Genomic DNA, 19,760 nt, shown 5'->3' with positions numbered 1-19,760 from the left:
AAGTGGAAATACAGGGCATGGGATATCCTAACACTGTGAAATAAAATTTAAGTGCTGCACAGGTAGTGCAGGTAGTTCCCATTAATCTCTTCCTTCCTGTTATCCTCAAATAGGTGTTTGCTTCCTTATCGATGGTTTTCAGTCCTGCCAATAACCTATTAAGTACAGTGGTTCTTGTGATGTATGATCTGTTTTCAAAGTTCTCCATTAAGCAGGATACTTGGAAGAAAACAGCAAGACCTTTACACTTTCCCCAAATAAGAAATGCTCTTTATTTGGGGGGGTTGAGTTGGCCACGGTAGACCTGTAATCTAATGTTACCGTGGGCTCTTCTGGGTTTGTTTTGCTGACTTGTGCACCATGCTGAATATTGTCAGGTATGCACGCTTAATGTATGTGACTGACCTGTTTTTTTGTTGTTATTTTTTACTTTATTTCTTAATACTTCAAAATACCTTGAAGTCTTGCTTATATTTTAAATGCTCTAGCTCCTCTTGGGATACCAATTTTGTTGTTCATTACTAATGGAAATCCAGTCCAAGTCTTAGATAATCTTTTTTTGTTGCAGTAGACCATGAGAGCATGGTGTACTGACAGCAAGGATAAATTCACAGAGAAATCTGTCCTACAGTGGTTCATGCATCTGTCTGACCCCAGTTTCAGGTATGTGGGTTATTCAGAGTATAAACTATACATCTAGAATGTCTGTTTTCTGAGCAGACACAGCTGCCTTTTTTGGTTGATAATTCACAAAGTTTATATCCCTGGCACTTTTATAACTCTCTGTAATCTGAAAGGTACTTTACACAGCAGTCTGACTGGATTAAACTCGCATATTTGTTTGTGTCTGTAAGGCTACTGCTACAATACTATCATATCAGTCATACTGATTAAACGTTTTTGGTTGTATAAATAACGTGCTGGTAACTCAGCTTTTCTTAGAATGTGATTTAAGTCATATGTGCTGTTGGCAGTCCTCTTGCAGAAGACAAGTTCCAAAATAGCTTTAGACTTTCCAGCTTGGAGTGGTGATGGCAAACACAAGTAACACAAGGCAAGGGCGCTGCTGGCACTTGCTTAGCAAAAAGGAGCTTCTCCTGAAGTCTCTTAGCAGATGTGGTAGTGTTTTTGCTGGAAGATGATACATTTCCGTACACTCGGTATGGAGAAACCAACGTTTTGCTTTCTTCTTGAAGCTTTACAAGCTCAATCCTGAGCAACATAGGTATTTAATGTCTGTACATTTCTGTCTTCTCGCCCTTTTCAGAAATACCTCAAGAGTGTGCATGCGCATGGGGGGCAGCTGTACTACTGTGTTTGACACTGGCATTGCTGAGCTTTGCAGTAAATGCAAGTACAGATCACAAAAGCCAAAGAAAGGTTTATGTTAGCACAGTCACAGATTACCATGACTGTCACACAAAAGTTTGAAGTGACAAATCAGTATTGATTTCTTGATCTCTCCTCCTGCAAAATAAGAAATTTTGTGTGGTAGTAAGCACAGGTTGACTAAATCTTCAGAAAAGAGGTGTTAGAAGCAGTTTAGAACATACTGTGACATAGCTCTACGATAAAAGAAAACCAAAGATCCCTTAATACCTTGCACGGTACCAGTTAACGTAGATTTACTAGTATGTAACACTAGCGTAAGGATGGAGTGCCCCAAGACTTAGCTGAACGTTGCCAAATACAGTTAGGGAAATGTTTCCAATATTAGTATGTATTGTGAAAGTGGATTAAAGAGTGTAAGAGGTTGTGTGGGAACGGTGGTGTATCTACAGAAGAACTTATCAAGGAGCGACTCTCATGCCACCCTGTCTCCCCACAGTGTTTTGTATAAGTAATGCAGATGCTAGTTATTTGCATCGTTTCTCTTTCTTCTGTCAAACCATAATTACAGTAGTGGTTGCCTTTGCAGTGGAAGCTGTTATATCAGCTGATACGGTTATTTTACTACTGTTACTTGGTGTTCTCATCACAGAACCTAGGCTGAAGCCTTTCTGCTTGTACAGGAATTGAGCGTGATCGATACAAGCTCTGCCTAAGGCATAGCCACCACCCTGTTACGTTCTCATTGATCAGAACCTTGTCTGTCTGGTCCCCCTTCTCATTTTGCACCGCTTTGATTTTATGTTTCAGGGGACAGAAACATATTTATGCAGTTTGTGGGGTACATGGTAGAATGAAGCCCCAATAGGGTAAGTTGTCAGGACTGCTGAGATATCAGTAGTAGATAACTGTCATTCTTCAGACTGTTAACTTGTTTGTACTTTCTACTTAACATCTCTGTATTCTTGTTACTACGATGGCTGTCCCTGCAGCTTAAAGCTGCATCTTTCTGGATAAACCACCCTGATTTTCTGCTTGGTCTACGGAGTTTATTACCACACCTGAGATAAAACTTAATAATTTTTACTCTTGCTTAAGAAAGAGGTTATGAAAAACAAAGTGAAGTAAATTGCTGTGGCTTACTCCAAATCTCAAGAGTTCTGTTTGAGTTAGTTTCTTTCCCATTGGATCTGGGGATCACTATCAGTTCTCTATCTCAATTCCCAGCTTTTGTAGAGCTGTTCAGAATATCGATACCATGCCATGAATATTGCCGAGGCAAAGCTAGAGAACTTCAAAATAAATAAGTGAAAAGACTGCTCCCTCTAGTAGAAGCTGTGTAATCTGGCTCTGGTCCAACACTAACTCTGAAGTCTCTTTACTTGTCCTGAGACACGGTTACAAACACAAGTTTGTCTTGATTACTTGAAATATACTTCACTGATTAGCTGGAATCACTTCTGGTTTGGCAGTGAGAAATGGCTTCTTGGTATGCATTCAGTTGATGCAAAGCACATGGGAGGTGGCTTAGCTGTTAACTTCGGGTATGAAAACAGAGTTATCTGGGGTTTTACTGATTAAAGGAAACTTTTATCTATCTGGTGAATCTCTTCATATGCAGTAAATTACTGGTATATGGGAAGAAATCTTACATCATCCCTCACAGGTACACTATCCAGTACTGCAGGCTGGGCAGCCCCAGGAATTTATTTTAATTGTTAATGGTAGGCGTAATGCTTCTCACAAGCTGGAAGTGCCAGAAAATAATTGACGGCTCAGTTCATGAGAGTGTTTATCATTTAGATGGCCCTCACGCAAACTATAAACAGTCTAAATGCTAATGCTGGAACGACCAATTTAGATCAGTAACTAACGCTAGCCTATACTTAGTTCTTCCTTGTGTTTCCCATGAGCGCAGTTGCAGCGATAACAGCAGGATTGAGCCCTGCTGATGCAAAGCATTTAACACTGTCCAACACGACATCCTTCTCTCCAAATTGGAGAGATGAGAGTCTGAGGGATGGACCTCTCCAAGGGGAAGGGGGAAGGAGTTGGCTGGGTGGTCGCACTGAGTTGTGGCCATTGGCTCCATGTCCAGGTGGAGACTGGTGACGAGTGGTGTTCCTCAGGGGTCTGTATTGGGACTGGTGCTGTGTAACATCCTTGGTGACGTGGACAGTGGGAACCAGTGCACCCTCAGCAAGTTGGCCCATGCCACCAAGCTGTGGGGTGCAGTGGACATGCTGGAGGGAAGGGATGGCATCCAGAGGGACCTGGGAAGGCTTCAGGGGTGGGCCTGTGTGAACCTCGTGAACAACAATGTCAAGCGCAAGGTCCTGCACCGGGTCCAGGGCAATCCCCAGCACAAACACAGGCTGGGTGGAGAATGGATTGAGAGCAGCCCTACAAAAAAAGGACTTGAGTGTGCTGATGGCTGAAAAACTCAACATGAGCTGGCAATGTGTGCTTGCAGCCCAGAAAGCCAGCCATGTCCTGGGCTGCACCAAAAGCAGCGTGGCCCACAGGGCGAGGGAGGGGATTGTCCCCCTCTGCTCTGCTCTCGTGAGACCACACCTGGAGCCTGCGTTCAGCTCTGGGGCCTCCAGCACAGGAAGGATGTGGATCTATTATGAGGAGTCCAGAGGAAGACCATGAGGATGCTCAGCGGGCTGGAGCAGCTCTCCTATGGGGACAGGCTGAGGGAGTTGGGGTTGTTCAGCCTGGAGAAGAGAAGGCTCCAGGGAGACCTTACAGCAGCCTTCCAGTGCCTAAAGGGGGCCTGCAGGAGAGCTGGGGAGGGACTTTTTGTCAGGGGGCGTAGTGATAGGACAAGGGGGGGAATGGCTTTAAGCTAAAAGAGTAGGTTTAGATTAGATATAAGGAGGAAATTCTTCCCTCAGAGGGTGGTGAGGCCCTGGCACAGGCTGCCCAGAGCAGCTGTGGATGCCCCATCCCTGGAGGTGCTCAAGGCCAGGCTGGATGGGGCTTTGGGCAACCTGGTCTGGTGGGAGGTGTCCCTGCCCATGGCAAGGAGATTGCAACTAGGAAAGGACCTTAAAGACCACCAACCGAAACCATTCTGTGATTCTGAAGCACTGGAACTTTTTTTATTTGAAATCAGTATACAGTATTATTTGCAGGAAGTCTAAAGTGTCACAGAAATAGCTGTCCTTTTTAGTTGTTCTTGGGCTCTTGTTGCTGTAGAGCTATGGCACTGAATATAGTGCTGCTGCTATAGGGAAGTGGCTAAAATATGGTGCTGCTCTACGTTAGCTCATGAGATGCTCTGAAAAGTCAGTGTGTGATGGATGTGGATGTTATCGTTGCTGTTAGTCGGATTTGAGATAGCCCCTGTGATCTGCTTCCATTCAAACAAAACCAGAGGCTAATCCCAGCTGGTCACTGGTGAGATAACATGCTTTGTTTTCTAGGGGCTACAATATTGCTTGTCTGCTGTGATTAGTTGGGTATTTTGTATACTACCTAATTAGATACAGGGCTGTAATATAAACACAGTTAATATATTGGTTGGCTTAATGTCCTGTCCTGCTTTAAGCTGTCTCGCCTTTTATGTCTCTGCTTTGTGTTTGTATGGCAAGTGATAAAGGATTTGTGGAAACTAATGCTTTTAGCTGGCGCTTGTTTCTCTTGTTCCGAGAGGGCTTTTGACATGTAATTCACTTAGCCTGTTGGCTTTAAGGTATTTTGAAGATTTGCCGGTGTGCTTGGTACTCCCTCTGACAGCAGGCAGTCCTGGAGCTGGGTGAATCTGTAGCCTTATGGAAAGCCATGTCTGCTCTGCAGGAAACCCCATGTTTTATAGCTTAGCTCTATCCCCCTCCCTATAGGAGAGGGGGCTGGGGCACCATCGCATCCCCTGTATAGGTCCTTTGCTACCTTTTAACTTTGAGAAGTTAATACCAAGGAGGGATGTCTGCATTATTTTCCAAAAGACTGAAGGAGAGACAGAATGGTTTAGAGGGCTCAAGGACGAAGGCTCATCAGGAGCACTCTTGAAGGACTTCCATTGTAGGATACCTCTGGATACAGCCAGGGAAAGGATGACGTGTTGGAAATTAGGTTGAGACTGTTGTGCATGCTGGATTATAAATAAAAGTAATGTTTTTTGTTGTTTTTAGCACTAGGATGTCTTTTCCCATTTCCAAACGTACTGCTGCACTAAGGCTTGTCCTCTGTTTCCACAGAGTTGCAGAAAGGCTGAGGCTGGAAGGGACCCCTGGGGTTCTGGAGGGGAGAAGGGCTAGGGCTGGTGGTTCCTCTCCTTTTTGATTAAGGATGTGCTTAAAAGCTGGTATCTCTGGTTTCTCCACTCTGTTACTTGTCCAGATTTACAGAAGACAAGCTGTTTTATTTTTTTAATGAAACAGCAGCTCTGCATGCAACAAAGCTGAATAACTAGCTTCCTCACCAAAGCACTTACTGCAGACTTTTAGAAGTATGGACTGCTTGCTCACATCGTCCTCTGTCATGAGTGTCAGCGGTGGCATCTCAGCCTTGTGCATGACATCTGGCCATAAGGATGTCTTCCAGACATCCAGGGTCTTCCAGAGTGACCGGGTATAACCAGGGGATGCTAAGACCACTTGCTGAATTAGTTTGCTGTCACTGCTGCCTCGGTGCTTCTTGGCCCTAATTAGCCTGAGGCTCTGATCCAACCCGTGAAGTGAGAACCTAGCTTGGCAACCTCAGACTTCATCTCACCTCTCTTGCAGTTGTCTGAGTGCATCTTGCAGCGTTTCTTCTGTTCTCTTCAACGTTTTTCTCCTGTTTGTCAAGGTGCCGCAGTTATTTTCCTTTCCAGCTATGAGGCTGCCTATTGGCAGCTCTCAGCAAGCAGGGTGAGAGCTGGGGGCAGGCAGTGTGCCTACGAGGTCTGGCTGTTAGCAACCTTTGGGCTGTGGCTGCTGTTATCAAGGAACTGGTCCAGTTTCTTTGCTGCAATCTGCCGAAACCAGAGCTGTCCACCTGCTTTGAGAGCAGCCTCGTGGGAAGCATCGTTCTGCAGAGAGATCTGAAATGCCACAACATCGCTACCAATAATGTGCCCTCCCTCATTTTAAATTAGGACTTCCAAAATATTTGTGTTGTTACTTAAAGTTCAGCTTCCTATGCAACTTTTAGCAATCTTAACTAATGCTCTTCCTGTAGCTATTAATTCTTATTTTGCTAATTTCTGGGATATCTGATACAGCTGTGCCTGTCATCTTTTTTTTTCTGAGCAGTAATTCATTAATGTGTTCAGCTTTTCTACTTTGTCTTTAATACAAAATAAGTTTTGCTTTGTTAATGGAAAATTCTGTATGTACTTCCAAAAAACCTTATTTAATGCTTTTGGAGGAAGTGTCTTTTATTTAAAATATTACTTAGTTGCTTGGTGACTTTGCTTGACAAAATCTTGCTTGCAGAACTGGATTTGAAAAATGTTTTTTCTTTAAAAAAAAAAAAAGAAAAGCCCCTATTTTCTATCACTGCTTAAATGTTTTTGAAATTGCAGGGTTCACTCACGCTTTTAGTTGGAAGACAGCACATTTGTTCCTATAACTAATTTAACAAGTACTTCTATAAATAAGTCTACTTTAAAACACTCTATTATAAGATTGGGCAGCAATGGAATATAAGAACTTGTATGGTCGTCTTGATGACCAAATCTTTTACTTTTTTGTTTCTTTAAGGTTTGTTTAACTTTATACTTTGTTTAAAAATTGTCTTTTCCCCTTCCCCTCTTAAAGGTAGAGACCTGTGGGTTCTTGTTCTGGGAAGGTTTCCAACCCAACATAAGATTGGCATTCCAGAGTTCAAGTATGTTGCTAATATGCATGGGGATGAGGTACGTTTCAACTTTTGCAATGTCATTTATACCAAATATACTTGCCAGAGGTTTAGGGTGAACTTCTCTCAGGTGTGTGCTGTTCATTATTCGAGTATATCCTCAAAGAAGAGCTAATGTGTGTGTGTTTCCTGAGGAATTTCAAGGAAAACTTCCCTTGTGGCAGAAGGGTTTTAAGAGACCTTCCATCAAAGTAAAGAATCCTACACCTAAGACCTCTCAAGTAGAAAGAGATTTGTCTTCTCCACAAGAGTAAACCCAGAGGCTTTAATTTTACTGGCAATGAATCAGTTGTAATGGTTTGCTTGTAAGTTGTTATTACCTAGAAATGAAATATGAGTGATAAAACGCTTAAAACCTATCCAAAGAGCGAATAATAATTCTTGTGAACCACCAAATGCGGTTTTTAAGAAGGCAATTTCTCCTAGGAACCTTAAGCTAGGAACACACAGATTCATCTAAGGTAACACTGAGTACAAAAGAAAAAGCAATTTCAGGCCTAATTTGCTGTGGAAAGTATGCCCATGTGTTAATGATAAAGGAGGTAATGCTGATTATGAGCTTTCCTGGTGTAGTATGTGAATCTGAAATAGAAATATTCAAAGCTTCACACTTCCTTCTAATCTTCTCACACTTCCCTCTAATCTTCTCTTGCTTCCCATTTCCCGTATTCTTTAGCTTTACCTGCTTTTATGATGCATGTTCAGGATAAATTTAAACTACACAGTATGTTTCCATGAAGTCTTTAGTTATAAAGGGTAAATAATTCAACAGAAGTGGCAAAATGTATATATGCCAGACTGTGAATTCCCCAAATTAATGAAACTAGGTGGAATAGTAAGTGTATCCTGTGTAAAGCACAACTTATCGCCAGCTATTCCTATTACCGATACTGTCTGAGTACTTGCACGCCTCCAGGCCCTTGCGACACTGTGTGCCAAGAATTTTCCCCAAGTTAGACTAGTTTCACCTTGTTTGACAGTGGCTGTGCTCAGGCTGCTGCTGGGAGCCTGGCTGCTTTGGAATTTAACTCTGTGTGGGAGGGAGCTGACTCACGGCCCCGCGTGGCCCACGCTCCTGGGTGCTGTGTGTGGTGCGGGGCGCCTACAGGAGCTGCGGCTGCACGCGCTGGTCCCTGCGGACTGCTGAAGGAAGTTTCAAGACTATGGCTACAGATGACCCAAATTTGGTGAGGAGGGAGTTGGCGGGGAGAACACAACACCGTCTTGTCCAGCGTGGCCTGGCTTTCCAATCCAGTAGTCCTGGAGTGCAGAAGGGCAGGTTCCTGCTGCCGCTCCTCCTGGCAGAGCATCCAGGATGAAGCGCTCCTGCTGCTGTCACCGCCCAGCTGGATGTGCACTAGGAGCTTTGAGCACGGAGGCACGCAGTGTTTGCATGTTCCTGGGGTCAGGCAACCTGGATCACTGTCTAGGATCAAAAATTCTACGTCGACTATGACAAATGAAGCGAGATTAAGTACTGGCATCATCACCAGTTTGTCTGAGAGGGGTTGTTCCCTGAGCTCGCAGTGCTGTAGCACTAGGTGCTGTGCTACGTCTCTCTCCAGCGAACCAGGTTCTAGCTTGTTCATCAGACCAAGCACACCCCTAGGAAAGATTCTGGAATTAAAGCTATTCCTTTTCAGGCCCTCATGATGATCTTTGCCTTATATTTACATATATTTTTGCATACGAATATAACACAGTGTTTTACTTTTTCCTATCTGACCATAAAAGCATATCAGATGGCAGGAAATGAATTCCTCATATAGAGAAGCATTAGAGATCTTTGAATACTTATTCCCATAATCTAAAATACTGCTGGAGTAGTCACGGGGGAAAGACTCAGCTTCCCCTGTAATAGATGAAGCAGATAAGTTTTGCACGAACTGCATGACAAGCTTCGACTTGTGTTCCACAGTCTTTCATAGCCTGAGATTGTAGGATTATAGCTTCATTGATCTATGAACGTCCTTTGTGCTCCAGTGGTGCTTCCCATAAAGGTGAGGAGCTTCTCCATGCAGTGAGCAGCTCTGTCCTCTGGTACCACTTGGAGACGCTGCCCTTCTAACCTGTTGTGATCGTGTAAATGGCACTTTTCCTTGATTCAGCCAGGAGGCTGCTCCTAAAACCGGAAAACGGGGAAGCCTGAATTGCATTTGTGCAGGCTGTTCACACATGCTGCTGGAAGAAAACCGAGGTTATTTGGAGGGTTGCCCAACAGGGCAGTTCTATTAAGATAATAGGAGTACACAACACCAGGAAGAGAGCTTTTTTTTTTTTAATCAGAACTGGAAAGACTGTTTTTAGAGTAGGTTAATTGCTTTATAGCATAAAACACGACCAGCCAAGGCTAAATGATTTTGTTCTGTGACAGCCATTGGCAAACAGAGTGAACTTTTGCCCCAGGTCCACAGATGCAACAGTAGACTTACCTCAGTGTTTCTGTGGCGGAATGAGGCTGCTCACCAGTTACAGCAGTACTACTTGCAATCCAGCCTCTGCCTGATAATTAGAGGTAGTGCAGTCGCTTTCAGCTCTGTGGCACTTTAATCAAAACGGCACTAACAGACTGCACAAAATGCAAAGGCCTGTGACACGTCGGTAACATTTGCACTAAAGAAGATGAGGAAGAGGTTGCCTGCTGCTCTAGGGCCTGCTCGTTAGTGTTGTAGTCCCTGGATTTCAACCAGTGCTTTAGTACAGACGGCTCAAAGCAAATTTGAGATGTTTTTTTTGGTCTGCTCTCTGTGGGGAGTAGTGATGTGAGTTTTCCTGTTTTTTTTTTTTTTTTTTTTTTTAGCTCCAGCTCATTCTGATTTAGGCAGCAGCCTGTTCTTGTCCCAGGCTTGTGCTCTCACTGAAAGAGCTCTTCTATGTAGGTATTCACACGTTCCTCTTTGAGGGAAAAGCTCGTTCCTTTTCTCACTGACCAAAGCCAAATCCCCAAACACCCTTAAGCTGTACACGGAGCAAACCGGTCAGCTTTTGACCAGCTGTGCCACTGACTGGAGTCCAGTCTGCACAACTAAGCCAGAGGATTTCATTAGACTGTTCCTAAACCACTTAGGTTGTAGCAGGAAAGCTCTAAAGGAAAGTATGTCTGAAGTGTAACCTCCCTGTGCGTTTCTGCTTGTTCCCTTTGCTGCATTACAGATGGGGCTTCCTTAGCTTTCTGAAGCTGTAGCGTGATAGCAATCACGAGGTCAGTCCCTTTTCCAGGATGATAATACTGGTGCCATCCTTCTCCCACATCCTCCCCTTCTGATAACTTCTGCTTTTTTTGGTGCAACAGTATTTGCCTCTTTCTCTCCCCGAAACTGAGCCTGTGGTGATGGGCCTGAACTAGCCCACGTGAACGGATGTGTTTATCTTGGTGGCTTATCTTGTGAGTGAAGTTAGCGCAGCTGTACCCTGTTTTGCATGTCATCATAGATGTAATCATCTCCACAGAAGGGTTTCCAGAGAGATGGTGCCTTATTAGGGTGGTTGAGGACTGGAGTAGTTTTATTTGTGATTGATACAATTGGAGCTTTTTTTTTTTTTAAAAAAAAAAAAAAGTGTTTTGTAGAATCTCTTGTTCTCATTTCCAAAAGTGAATAGAAGCTGCATTTATGCTGTCAAAATATGTCTATACAAGACAATTTTTATCACCACATTAGACAAAAGGTTGCGTCCGCATATTATAAAGGCTGCTATATGAAGTTTTCAGGATATATCCAATGTCATTTATCTGTATCATGCGATATAGCATGGCAGAGGTGTGGCAGGGCTACAAATACATACCCTAGAAGAGAGAATAGGGGAAGAATGGTATATATATTTCCTGTATAGGGAACTATTTTCTACCTGGCTTCAATATCAGCTGACAGGATGTAAAGAAGGTCAGAGGCACTAGAAACCTCAGAGTTCCCAGCAACCCAGTCTATTTGCTAACCTCGTGCTTGGAAAAACTTTGAGATCCCTTTCAACATAGGCCGGGCTGCTGCTTTGGAAGGCGCTGGCTGCGTGTGCCAGGTGGTGTCCACACAAGCAGCGGCTTTAGGGCTGCCCTTCGTAGCTGACATCCCCCAGACTCGCTGGGGTGTGCTGCAGGTGCCCCAGATCCAGGCGTTACGGCCGGCAGGTTTTTGGGGCTCCCCCTGCACCTCGGGTCGGGTGGTGCCCGCGCTGCCCCAGCTCTGCGCAGCACTCGGGGCCGGAGCAGGGAGGCTGGCGAGGCCGGGCTGCTCTGGAACAGGTCCTACCTGACGGTTCGGGTCTTTCTTTCGACATAGTGCAGCTGAAAAAAAAAAAAAAACAGGCCAAGTTTAAGGAAAGAATTTTAATCTTTAAAAAAAAAAATGGGCAGAGCCTATCGGCCCGTCACCCCCTGGCTCTCGGCTTCTACCACGTGGCAGTAGAAGCGTGTTAAATGCAGGGGCGCGGGCGCAGAGCGTCACGCCGCGGGCACGGTGGCAGCTGACCTTAATCTTTTAACAAGCTGTGGCTGGGGCTTCTTGGCCAAGCGCTCAGTCTCTGAGCAGGGGCTGACCGGGCGTGACAGCCAGACCGGTGCTCTGCAGTCCGGCCTTCCCCAGGGGCCACGGGAAGCCTCTTCTGCTGCCTGTCTGCCCCTGGGGCACGCAATGACGCCGTGACATCTGGGCGTGCGTTCTGTCAGAGGGTCGTGACAGCCGGCTGTGTCCCCGGGGTGCGAGAAAGGGCTGGCTTTTGTGTCACCCCTCGCCTGGGCTACTGCAAAGCCACACACCTGGGCACGAGGCCATCGCCCCGGGGAGGCTGCGATTAAAACCGAATACTCGTCGTGCTCCCTCGAAGACCTCATGTCTTCCCTCTGCTCTCCCTGTGTGTGTGTTAGATGTAGGCGGGGTAAAGCTTGCTGGGCAGTAGGTGCCTTCTGAGGGCTTGATCAAAACTTGAGCTTCACTGTCTCAGAAACAAAACCCCTCCCTTTCCCTTCCCTTAACCACCTCCAGATGTGCTTTCTCAAGAAATCTGGGGTCATCTGGGCCAAAGCAACAGCCCTTCCTCTGTTGCTCTACCAAAACCAAGTAGTAACACACACACTTCCTCAAATGATGAGAGTACCAGCCCTCTCTGACAGATGTTAGCTGAATGGGGCTAAGGACTCGGATACAGCAAGAGCTACGCAAGGAATCCCATAAAATAGGATTTGTTTGTTGTTGTTGTTGTTTTTAATGCTGCATATGTAATAAGTCTGGGCTTTACTCTGGAGTGCAAAGAATGTCACCTATGAAGCACCGGTCAGCTTCTGCTGTTCATGAACATTATCCTTTTCCAACCACCTTTTCTTCTTCCTTTTCCTGCTTCTCTACTCCTTTTTTCCTGGAGTTGCTGCCCCTGCCCCAGACACTGAAGAGAACCAGGATAGGAGCAGATCCCCTTTCCCGTTTCCTCTGGAGAGCAGTCCAGTCTTGCCTGCAGTCTACCTCTCTCTGCGGTAGGGCTGTTCTCGTTTCTTCTGAGCCTGCTAGCTTTATCTCTCCTGCCCAGGGCCATGATTTGGCTGACTTCTCCCCCTTCCCTTCTTCCCCCTGCTGCCCAAGATGTCTATCACCCGAGCTGCCCGTACAAGACAGGTTCTGGTGCGCCCCTTCTTAAATTTCACGGAGTAAGTTTTAAGCCTGACACCGGTGTGATCTGCGGCTCTGTGGGGCAGTGCTTGGCGCTGCTGCCCTCCCTTCTTCCTTCTGGGACAAGCGTCAGTTGCTGCCCAGCTGAAGAGACGTGCTTTGCTCCCAACCTGAGCAGAGGGTGCACCCACGGTGTACCAGCCAGCTTCTGCCAGCTGAGCTCCATGTTCTCATTTACCTCCATGACCACAGTGGGACTTGCTGCTTAAATTGCACTGGTGTGAAAATTTAACAAGCTGTCATTGCAACAAATAGCTGGGGAGAAATATTCCCTTCCCTCTGTCTGATTTCACCTGTTTTACCTTGCCCTGTACCAGCCTGCAAGCAAGAGGATGTTGATCTGTGATGCCAGTTTCACCCCGTAATGTCACTCCATGTTTCTCAATTTAGCAGCAGGTGAAAATCCTCTGCAGTTTTTCCACATTAGTGGTGCGAGACTCATTGTAAAAGATACGGAGGCTCCGTAGCTCTGAAGTGGAGCCCTCAGTGATTTACCAGGCTCTGTTCTTGGAGAAAAAGTAGAGAGAAACTATCTGCAGAGCACATCCAGTTGCCAGTCTTGGTTTGTTCCCATCCCAGCCGGAGTTTAGGAACCCCACAGCAACCTTGATGCTCCTGGAAAGCCTGGTCCAGTGAACACGCTGTGCTGGTGGTTTTGGCGGCAGAACAGGATTGTTCTCAACTCACTGGAGCTGGAAGTTGTCGCTGTTTTGGCTAAGATCTGACCTAGCAGACCAAAGGGAGATGTCCTGCCGGCCTTCATGACTTACACGAATTGACATGAACAGAAACAAGCATTTAGCTTTTTCTCTGCCACTGCCTTTCCTTGAGCCAGAGGTTGCATCCAAATGGGCTTTCCATCTTTCTCTAAGGATCCATACACACCTGTTCCATTTCCCCAGTGCCAGTGTTCATAGCAATAGGGTACGGCAAGGTACGGGGCATGAGGGAAGTGTCTGGGGGGCCTTTCTTCTCTCTGTATCAGGAGTCAGCTGCTCTTGAGCCTGCATTAAAGTTGATTTCACAGAAAAAGAGATGAAAAACAACAAACTCTTGTACTCTGCAGAACCCTGGTAAATTTGGAAGGAGTCTCTTTCCCTTCTTCCATCACTTGCCAGCCCTGCCGAGCACTGGCACTTACGTGCAGGGCCCAGGGTCCCTGGGGCATCAGCCCAGAGCTGACTCTGCACCACCGCTGAGATATTGCAGGGCTGCGTTTCCCAGCCCACGTGGTCTTCAGCAGGCAGCCCTTGCAGTTTGAGTTTTTGATAAGGCTCTGCCTTATCCGCACAGGGTTTGAGCAGCGTAGCTGACACAGTCGGTTTCCCATTACACAAGTAGTTCTGGTTGATCTGGGTTTTAAACTCTTGTGAAAACCTTCCAGTGACTCCTTTAATCTTGTAAATTGCTTTAAATGTAATTAGAGGGAGAGCATGAAACAAAACAGTATTGACCAGAATGTTCTTGTATGCCTCGTGTGTCTGTGTAACCCAGTCAAAACAAAACCCTGTAAGCGTAAAGCGGTGGGTTTGGGCTATTTTTGTTAGTTTTTTTGTTCTGTTTTTCTTCCATAGCAGGCTTAAAATAAAATCTATGCTGCTTTTGCAGACTGTTGGGCGAGAAATCCTGCTCCATTTGATAGACTACCTGGTGACCAACTACAGACGTGACCCAAATATTACCCAGTTACTCAATAATACCCGGATTCACATCATGCCAACGATGAATCCTGATGGTTTTGAAGCTACAAAAGTGCCTCATTGTTATTACTCACGAGGAAGGTAAGGCTGACTTAGGAGGGTGGGAGTGGGTAAAGGAAATGGGTGGGGAGTAATAGTCGGAGATAGCCAAGGGACTGAATCATACTCGGTGGAGAAAATAGCGTAGTGGATGCGTTAGGGATAATTTTGGCCTGTGCTGTTCTGAAGAGACACTGTTACAGCACAGGGTTTTGGAAGAGTGAGTCAGCCTGGTGTTTATATGTGGTGTGGCGAGAGAAAATTGGTCAGAATGATATAATGAGCTAACCTTCCAGGCAGGAGACCCAAACTGAGAGGAGAAGGACAATGACCTAGTCAGACCTCTAGGGTACCACAAAGAAATGAAATAAAAAGTCCACCCCCAGGGATCTTCTTCAGCTGAAGAACTATGTAACCCTTCTTCATGAGAAAAAGGTGCGTCTGAGCTGGTTGAATGGACTGCCACAAACGTGTTGGTAGTTCACATTGAGCACAGATGGAGCGGGAGGGAGGAGTTACGCAAGCAGAGCCAGCTATAATAGGTGCTGTGCTAATAGCAGTGCTAGAAAAACACTCAGAAGGAAATGTAACCTAGCATTGCATCTTGTGCTGCTTTTGCATTCTTTAACGTAACTTGCAGAGACCAAAAAGGGGAGGAAATGTTTAACAGGCTAGAAGAGGGAAGAAGAGGAGAGAGTGAGAGAATGGGAAGAAATGCCAAAGGGGCAAAGCTGGAATGTGAAGAAAAAGCAAACTCATGAGCTAGGAGTTCGCCTGGATCTTTGGCCATGGCAACGTCAGGAACAAGTGAAAAGGTAGTTTAGGTAGAGAGAAAGCTTAATTCTCTAGGTGACTGGTGTAGGCCCTTCTTTTTATCAGGAAGGAAAAGTATTCCTCAGCAAGTAGATAGGACTTCTACGGAGCGCAGGAATTTTTATCCCCTTGCTGTCAAATAGAATTTAACTAACTGAGTTTAAAAAAATTAACACAGCTGAAACTAAAATACTCTCTTACACTCTCTGTGCTGACCTCTCTGAGTGAAAAAGGAAGAAAGTGTTTGCCCGGGCTGGACCTTCAAGTACAGGTGGAACAGAATCCATCCTGTGTCTGATTTTGCTGTCTGTCCAGAGTGACGGGAATACAAGGGACATCGCCATCCAGCAGTTACCTTGATCTTCCTAGACAAGTGGAAAAACACAGACAGAAGGACGTATCCTTCTTACCTGACTTAGGTTTTTAAGTTCTTGTATGTGTAGGTGTGGGTATGTCCTATATGCGTGTTAAATATCATTCTCTGTTTTCACCTGAAATACAGCAGATGAGTTGTTTTATTGTGTCCTATGAAAAGCCTGGTGCTGACAGAAAGCATACTGAAGTCCAATTTCTGAATGCTTGAGAAGATAACCTTGCAGTGGTCATCTTGCCTGTTCCCTAAAGGCACTGGTGTGCCATGGACCTCAAGCACCATGGGGCTGGTGGTGTGGAAGTGTCCACAGGCAAACAGTAACGGCAGTGCCTTCTCTCTTTCTAAGGTACAATAAGAACGGAGAGGATCTGAACAGGAATTTTCCTGACGCCTTTGAAAGTAACAACAACACCATTCAGCCAGAGACTCGAGCGGTGATGAACTGGATAAAAAATGAAACATTTGTTCTGTCAGCGAACTTGCATGGGGGTGCCCTGGTTGCCAGCTACACGTTCGATAACGGTAACTCAGGTAAGCTGGTAACAAACCCTTTTCCCCAAAGCTGATTTGTTTTAGGAATCGTAGCTGTACCAAAGCAACATCTGTAAGGTTTTCTGCAAGGGTTTTTTCAGCTTTTGAGCTGGGATGGGCAGACTTTGGGAAACATCAAAGACAAAATGAGGCATCGAAATTCATTCTCTGCTCTGGCTATTGAGGAGATTCTTATCCTGTATGTAAGATAGCACTGTCTGTTTTACTGCTAATGAGAATTATGTGATGGCTGTCTTTATTCTGCAGTTACTGGCTCATCAGAAGGCTACAGCAGGTCTCCAGATGATGATGTTTTTATTCACCTGGCAAAGACCTATTCTTTCAACCATGCCAGCATGTACAAAGGGACTGGGTGTGACAGCAGACAAACCTTTCCAGATGGCATCACCAATGGGTATTCCTGGTACCAGCTGGAAGGTAAGAATGGCAGTGCTATTTTTTCAGCCACTTCAGATACGGTATTCTCACTTGCTTCTGCCACCTGTGATGATGAAAGGGCTGTCATTTTGCCCAGAGTAGAGGGCTGATACAAGCAGGGATTGTTGGAGCAGGACACAGGTGTTTGCAGGCTCTGCTGATCAAAATGAGGCAGTTGCTGCTGTTTTGATTTCCTCTGTGTCCTTTCTCAAGGGAAAGAGCATTCATATATGTTCAGGTACATCAGTCTGGCACCAAGGTCAAAAACCTCTCTCTTCTTTCAGAAAGAAAACCGATGTTCTGTTCATGTATCATCCTTTTAAAAATAAACAAACAACCTTGATTACTGATTTTTTTTTTTTCATTTCTGTTTACATGTAACCAAATACAATATGGGTTCTGTGTACTCTGGTACATACCATGTGTTGCTTTCCCAGTCTGAATTCAAAGCCTTAAAAGGCTCTTAGGACAGCTCCAAGACTAGTAAACCCCATGCCAACACATGGATTTATGTCTCCATTCAGTGGGCAGTGCTTGAAAAGCCTTCTGAGTTTTTAAGTCAAAGACCCACCCTTCCTCAACCACAATAATCATCATTTCCAAAACATCACTGCACTTTAAAAAACAACACCCTACAAGTATATAGAGAGTTATTAAGCTGGTTTTCCACAGGAAGCAGTGAATATAAGTGTGGTATTGAGGAATAATTTGTCTAATTTACTTTTCTTACGGGTGTGATGTAAGTGCCAACATTTTTAACTTCCATTTTTCGTATAGCTTGAGCTTGGTGCTTCTTTGCAGCTGAACGCTGGCTTGTTTTATTTTGCTCTTAAGGTGGAATGCAAGATTACAACTATGTCTGGGGACAATGTTTTGAAATCACATTGGAGCTGTCATGCTGTAAATATCCTCCGGCAGACCAGTTGGAGAAATTCTGGAGAGACAACAAAGTTGCTCTGGTTGAATATATAAAACAAGTACACCTAGGTGGGTATGCAGCCGGGGAAGGGAGCTAAAGCTGAGGAGACCGGGTGGCTGGGCAAAGGGGGCAGGCTGCAGTAGCCTGGGGCTGTGTTGGAGCTCACAGGTGAGGAGCTACGGCATGAATCTGGGAGCTGCTGTGCTCCAGGAAAGACCTGAAGGGCAAGTGCTACAAGGCTAGGGATGGGCGAGGGAAGAACTTAGAGGTGGGATTGTCAGGTGGAGTCCAAGGAGCTTAAAATGCACTGGGACAGGCCCCTCAGGCATCTCACCTCCCCCTGCCCTCCAGGGAGCCTGCTCTCCTGAGCAGCCCTGGGGCAGTCACTTATCTCCGAGGTCTCTAAACCTGTGTGTATGTGGGCATGGTTTCGTGGCTCTCTGCTGCTTGGATTTTGTATTTTTAAGACCTAAGCGTGGTCTGGACTTCACAGTTGGAAGAGAGAACTGCTTAGTGAATCAGTGGTATTTTGCAGAGTTAAAGGGTTCGCACAGATCTGTTGCTTATCTTGGGTTTTGTTGCCTTGAATGTCTGATTGCTGTTTTGCTTAATGACAGCGCTGCCTTTAAGGTGGTTTGTGAGAATTAAGGGAAACTACTCCATAAGCAGACATTGTTATTCTGCCATTTGGAAGCACTAGATAACAGGCTGGGCTATTTAAAAAACAAACAAACACAAAGAACACACACACAATACTGAAAATGTAAGCCCTTCAGCAAGACACATGCAGAAAGTAGGTATGATGCTTTCAGCAAATGAAACTTAAAGATTACAATGGTGCTTTCTAAACTAACGTGAGGGGAAGCTGCTAACAACAAAAAGGATTTTCTATTTTAATTCTCTTTGGTAATATGTAAGTCCTAGTGATATTATTAGATGTACTTGAAATAATTGAAATAGCCTTTGAATGCACCCAGCAACAAATAGTCTGACTTTGCCAGAGGAGGAGGCTCGTCACGAGTACACATTGTGATCTTTCTCTCCTCTCCCTTTTTCACAGGAGTCAAAGGTCAGGTTACTGATAAGAATGGAAATCCTATTCCCAATGCGATCGTGGAAGCCCAAGGGAGGTCTCACGTCTGCCCGTACAGAACAAACGAACACGGAGAGTACTTTCTTCTCCTTTTGCCTGGGAAGTATGTGATCAATGTAAGTGTACTGCCTTACCAAATTATTATTTCTAATTACATCGAGTTCTTGAGCACAGCGAGACCAAATCCTTATAGCCGAGTAAGGTGGACTTGCTTGAGTCAAATACAGGAACTGTAAAGACTCATTAGCAGATTAAAAAATAAATTAATTAATTGTAATATTTGAGTCAGCAGTAGGGCAATGCTTAGATGCAGTGAGACCTTCTGTCCCCAGGCTGTCCAGGAATAAGCGGTGATCTAACTGGGTGGTGGAACCAGCTGAGTGTCCAGACCATGGCGATGCTGGCTTGAAGTGTTTGAAGCAAACCTGAGAGCTGTTAGAGGGTGAGGACTGGGAGGCTGGGACCCACGTAGCCCCTGGCAGCAACAGGCTGACAAGGCTGTCAGTGACAGTTGCCTTGGGTGGAAGGGGCTTCCTTGAGGGCCTTGTCAGGAGCTGGTATTAGAGAGCGTCCGAGCACCAAAGTCTCTGCCTGGAGCCAGGATGACTGCAAGATTCCCTCTCTTGTACAGCGTGCGGTGCTCCTGTGGTCTTTGGGCCAAAAATCGCTGCTGGTTTGAAATATGAATCCTCCTGTCAGAACCTCCCAGGAAAGAGACTCCCTCCCCTAAAATGTCAGTCTGGTCTACGCCTCTTCGGACTTGAGCAGCCCGTGAGGGCCTCCTGCATGTGCTCAGCCCCTGCCCCTGCCACCCTCCTGCTGCAGCCTGCTAAAGGAGTAAGGCAGTTACTCCTAGTAATGCAGTCTTAACTTTGGTCCCTAGAGGTGAGCAACCTCGATCCATGGCAGCACCTTACAAGGGGCAAGGAAAAACCACAACCGAGAGAAATTCACTTACTGTGGCAGAGAATGCCCCATGACATCTAGCACTTTTGCTGCTAGCTTCGGGCTTGTTCAAACT

General features: G+C 45.5%; 1 protein-coding gene across 1 annotated transcript in view; it reads left to right on the top strand.

Annotated features, from left to right (window-relative positions):
• CPM (carboxypeptidase M) overlaps positions 1-19,760 on the top strand; it is a 32,806-nt gene that overhangs the window by 11,932 nt on the left and 1,114 nt on the right. The window contains exons 3-8 of the mRNA XM_066992798.1: positions 7,084-7,177; positions 14,442-14,614; positions 16,105-16,289; positions 16,557-16,727; positions 17,562-17,714; positions 18,707-18,855. Of these exons, the coding sequence (XP_066848899.1) occupies positions 7,084-7,177; positions 14,442-14,614; positions 16,105-16,289; positions 16,557-16,727; positions 17,562-17,714; positions 18,707-18,855 (925 nt within the window). The remainder of the gene's footprint in view (positions 1-7,083; positions 7,178-14,441; positions 14,615-16,104; positions 16,290-16,556; positions 16,728-17,561; positions 17,715-18,706; positions 18,856-19,760) is intronic.

The sequence above is a fragment of the Anser cygnoides genome, chromosome 1, assembly GCF_040182565.1.
Source record: "Anser cygnoides isolate HZ-2024a breed goose chromosome 1, Taihu_goose_T2T_genome, whole genome shotgun sequence".
In the NCBI taxonomy this organism is placed as follows: Eukaryota; Metazoa; Chordata; class Aves; order Anseriformes; family Anatidae; genus Anser; species Anser cygnoides.
This window is presented reverse-complemented; position numbering and strand designations above follow the sequence as displayed.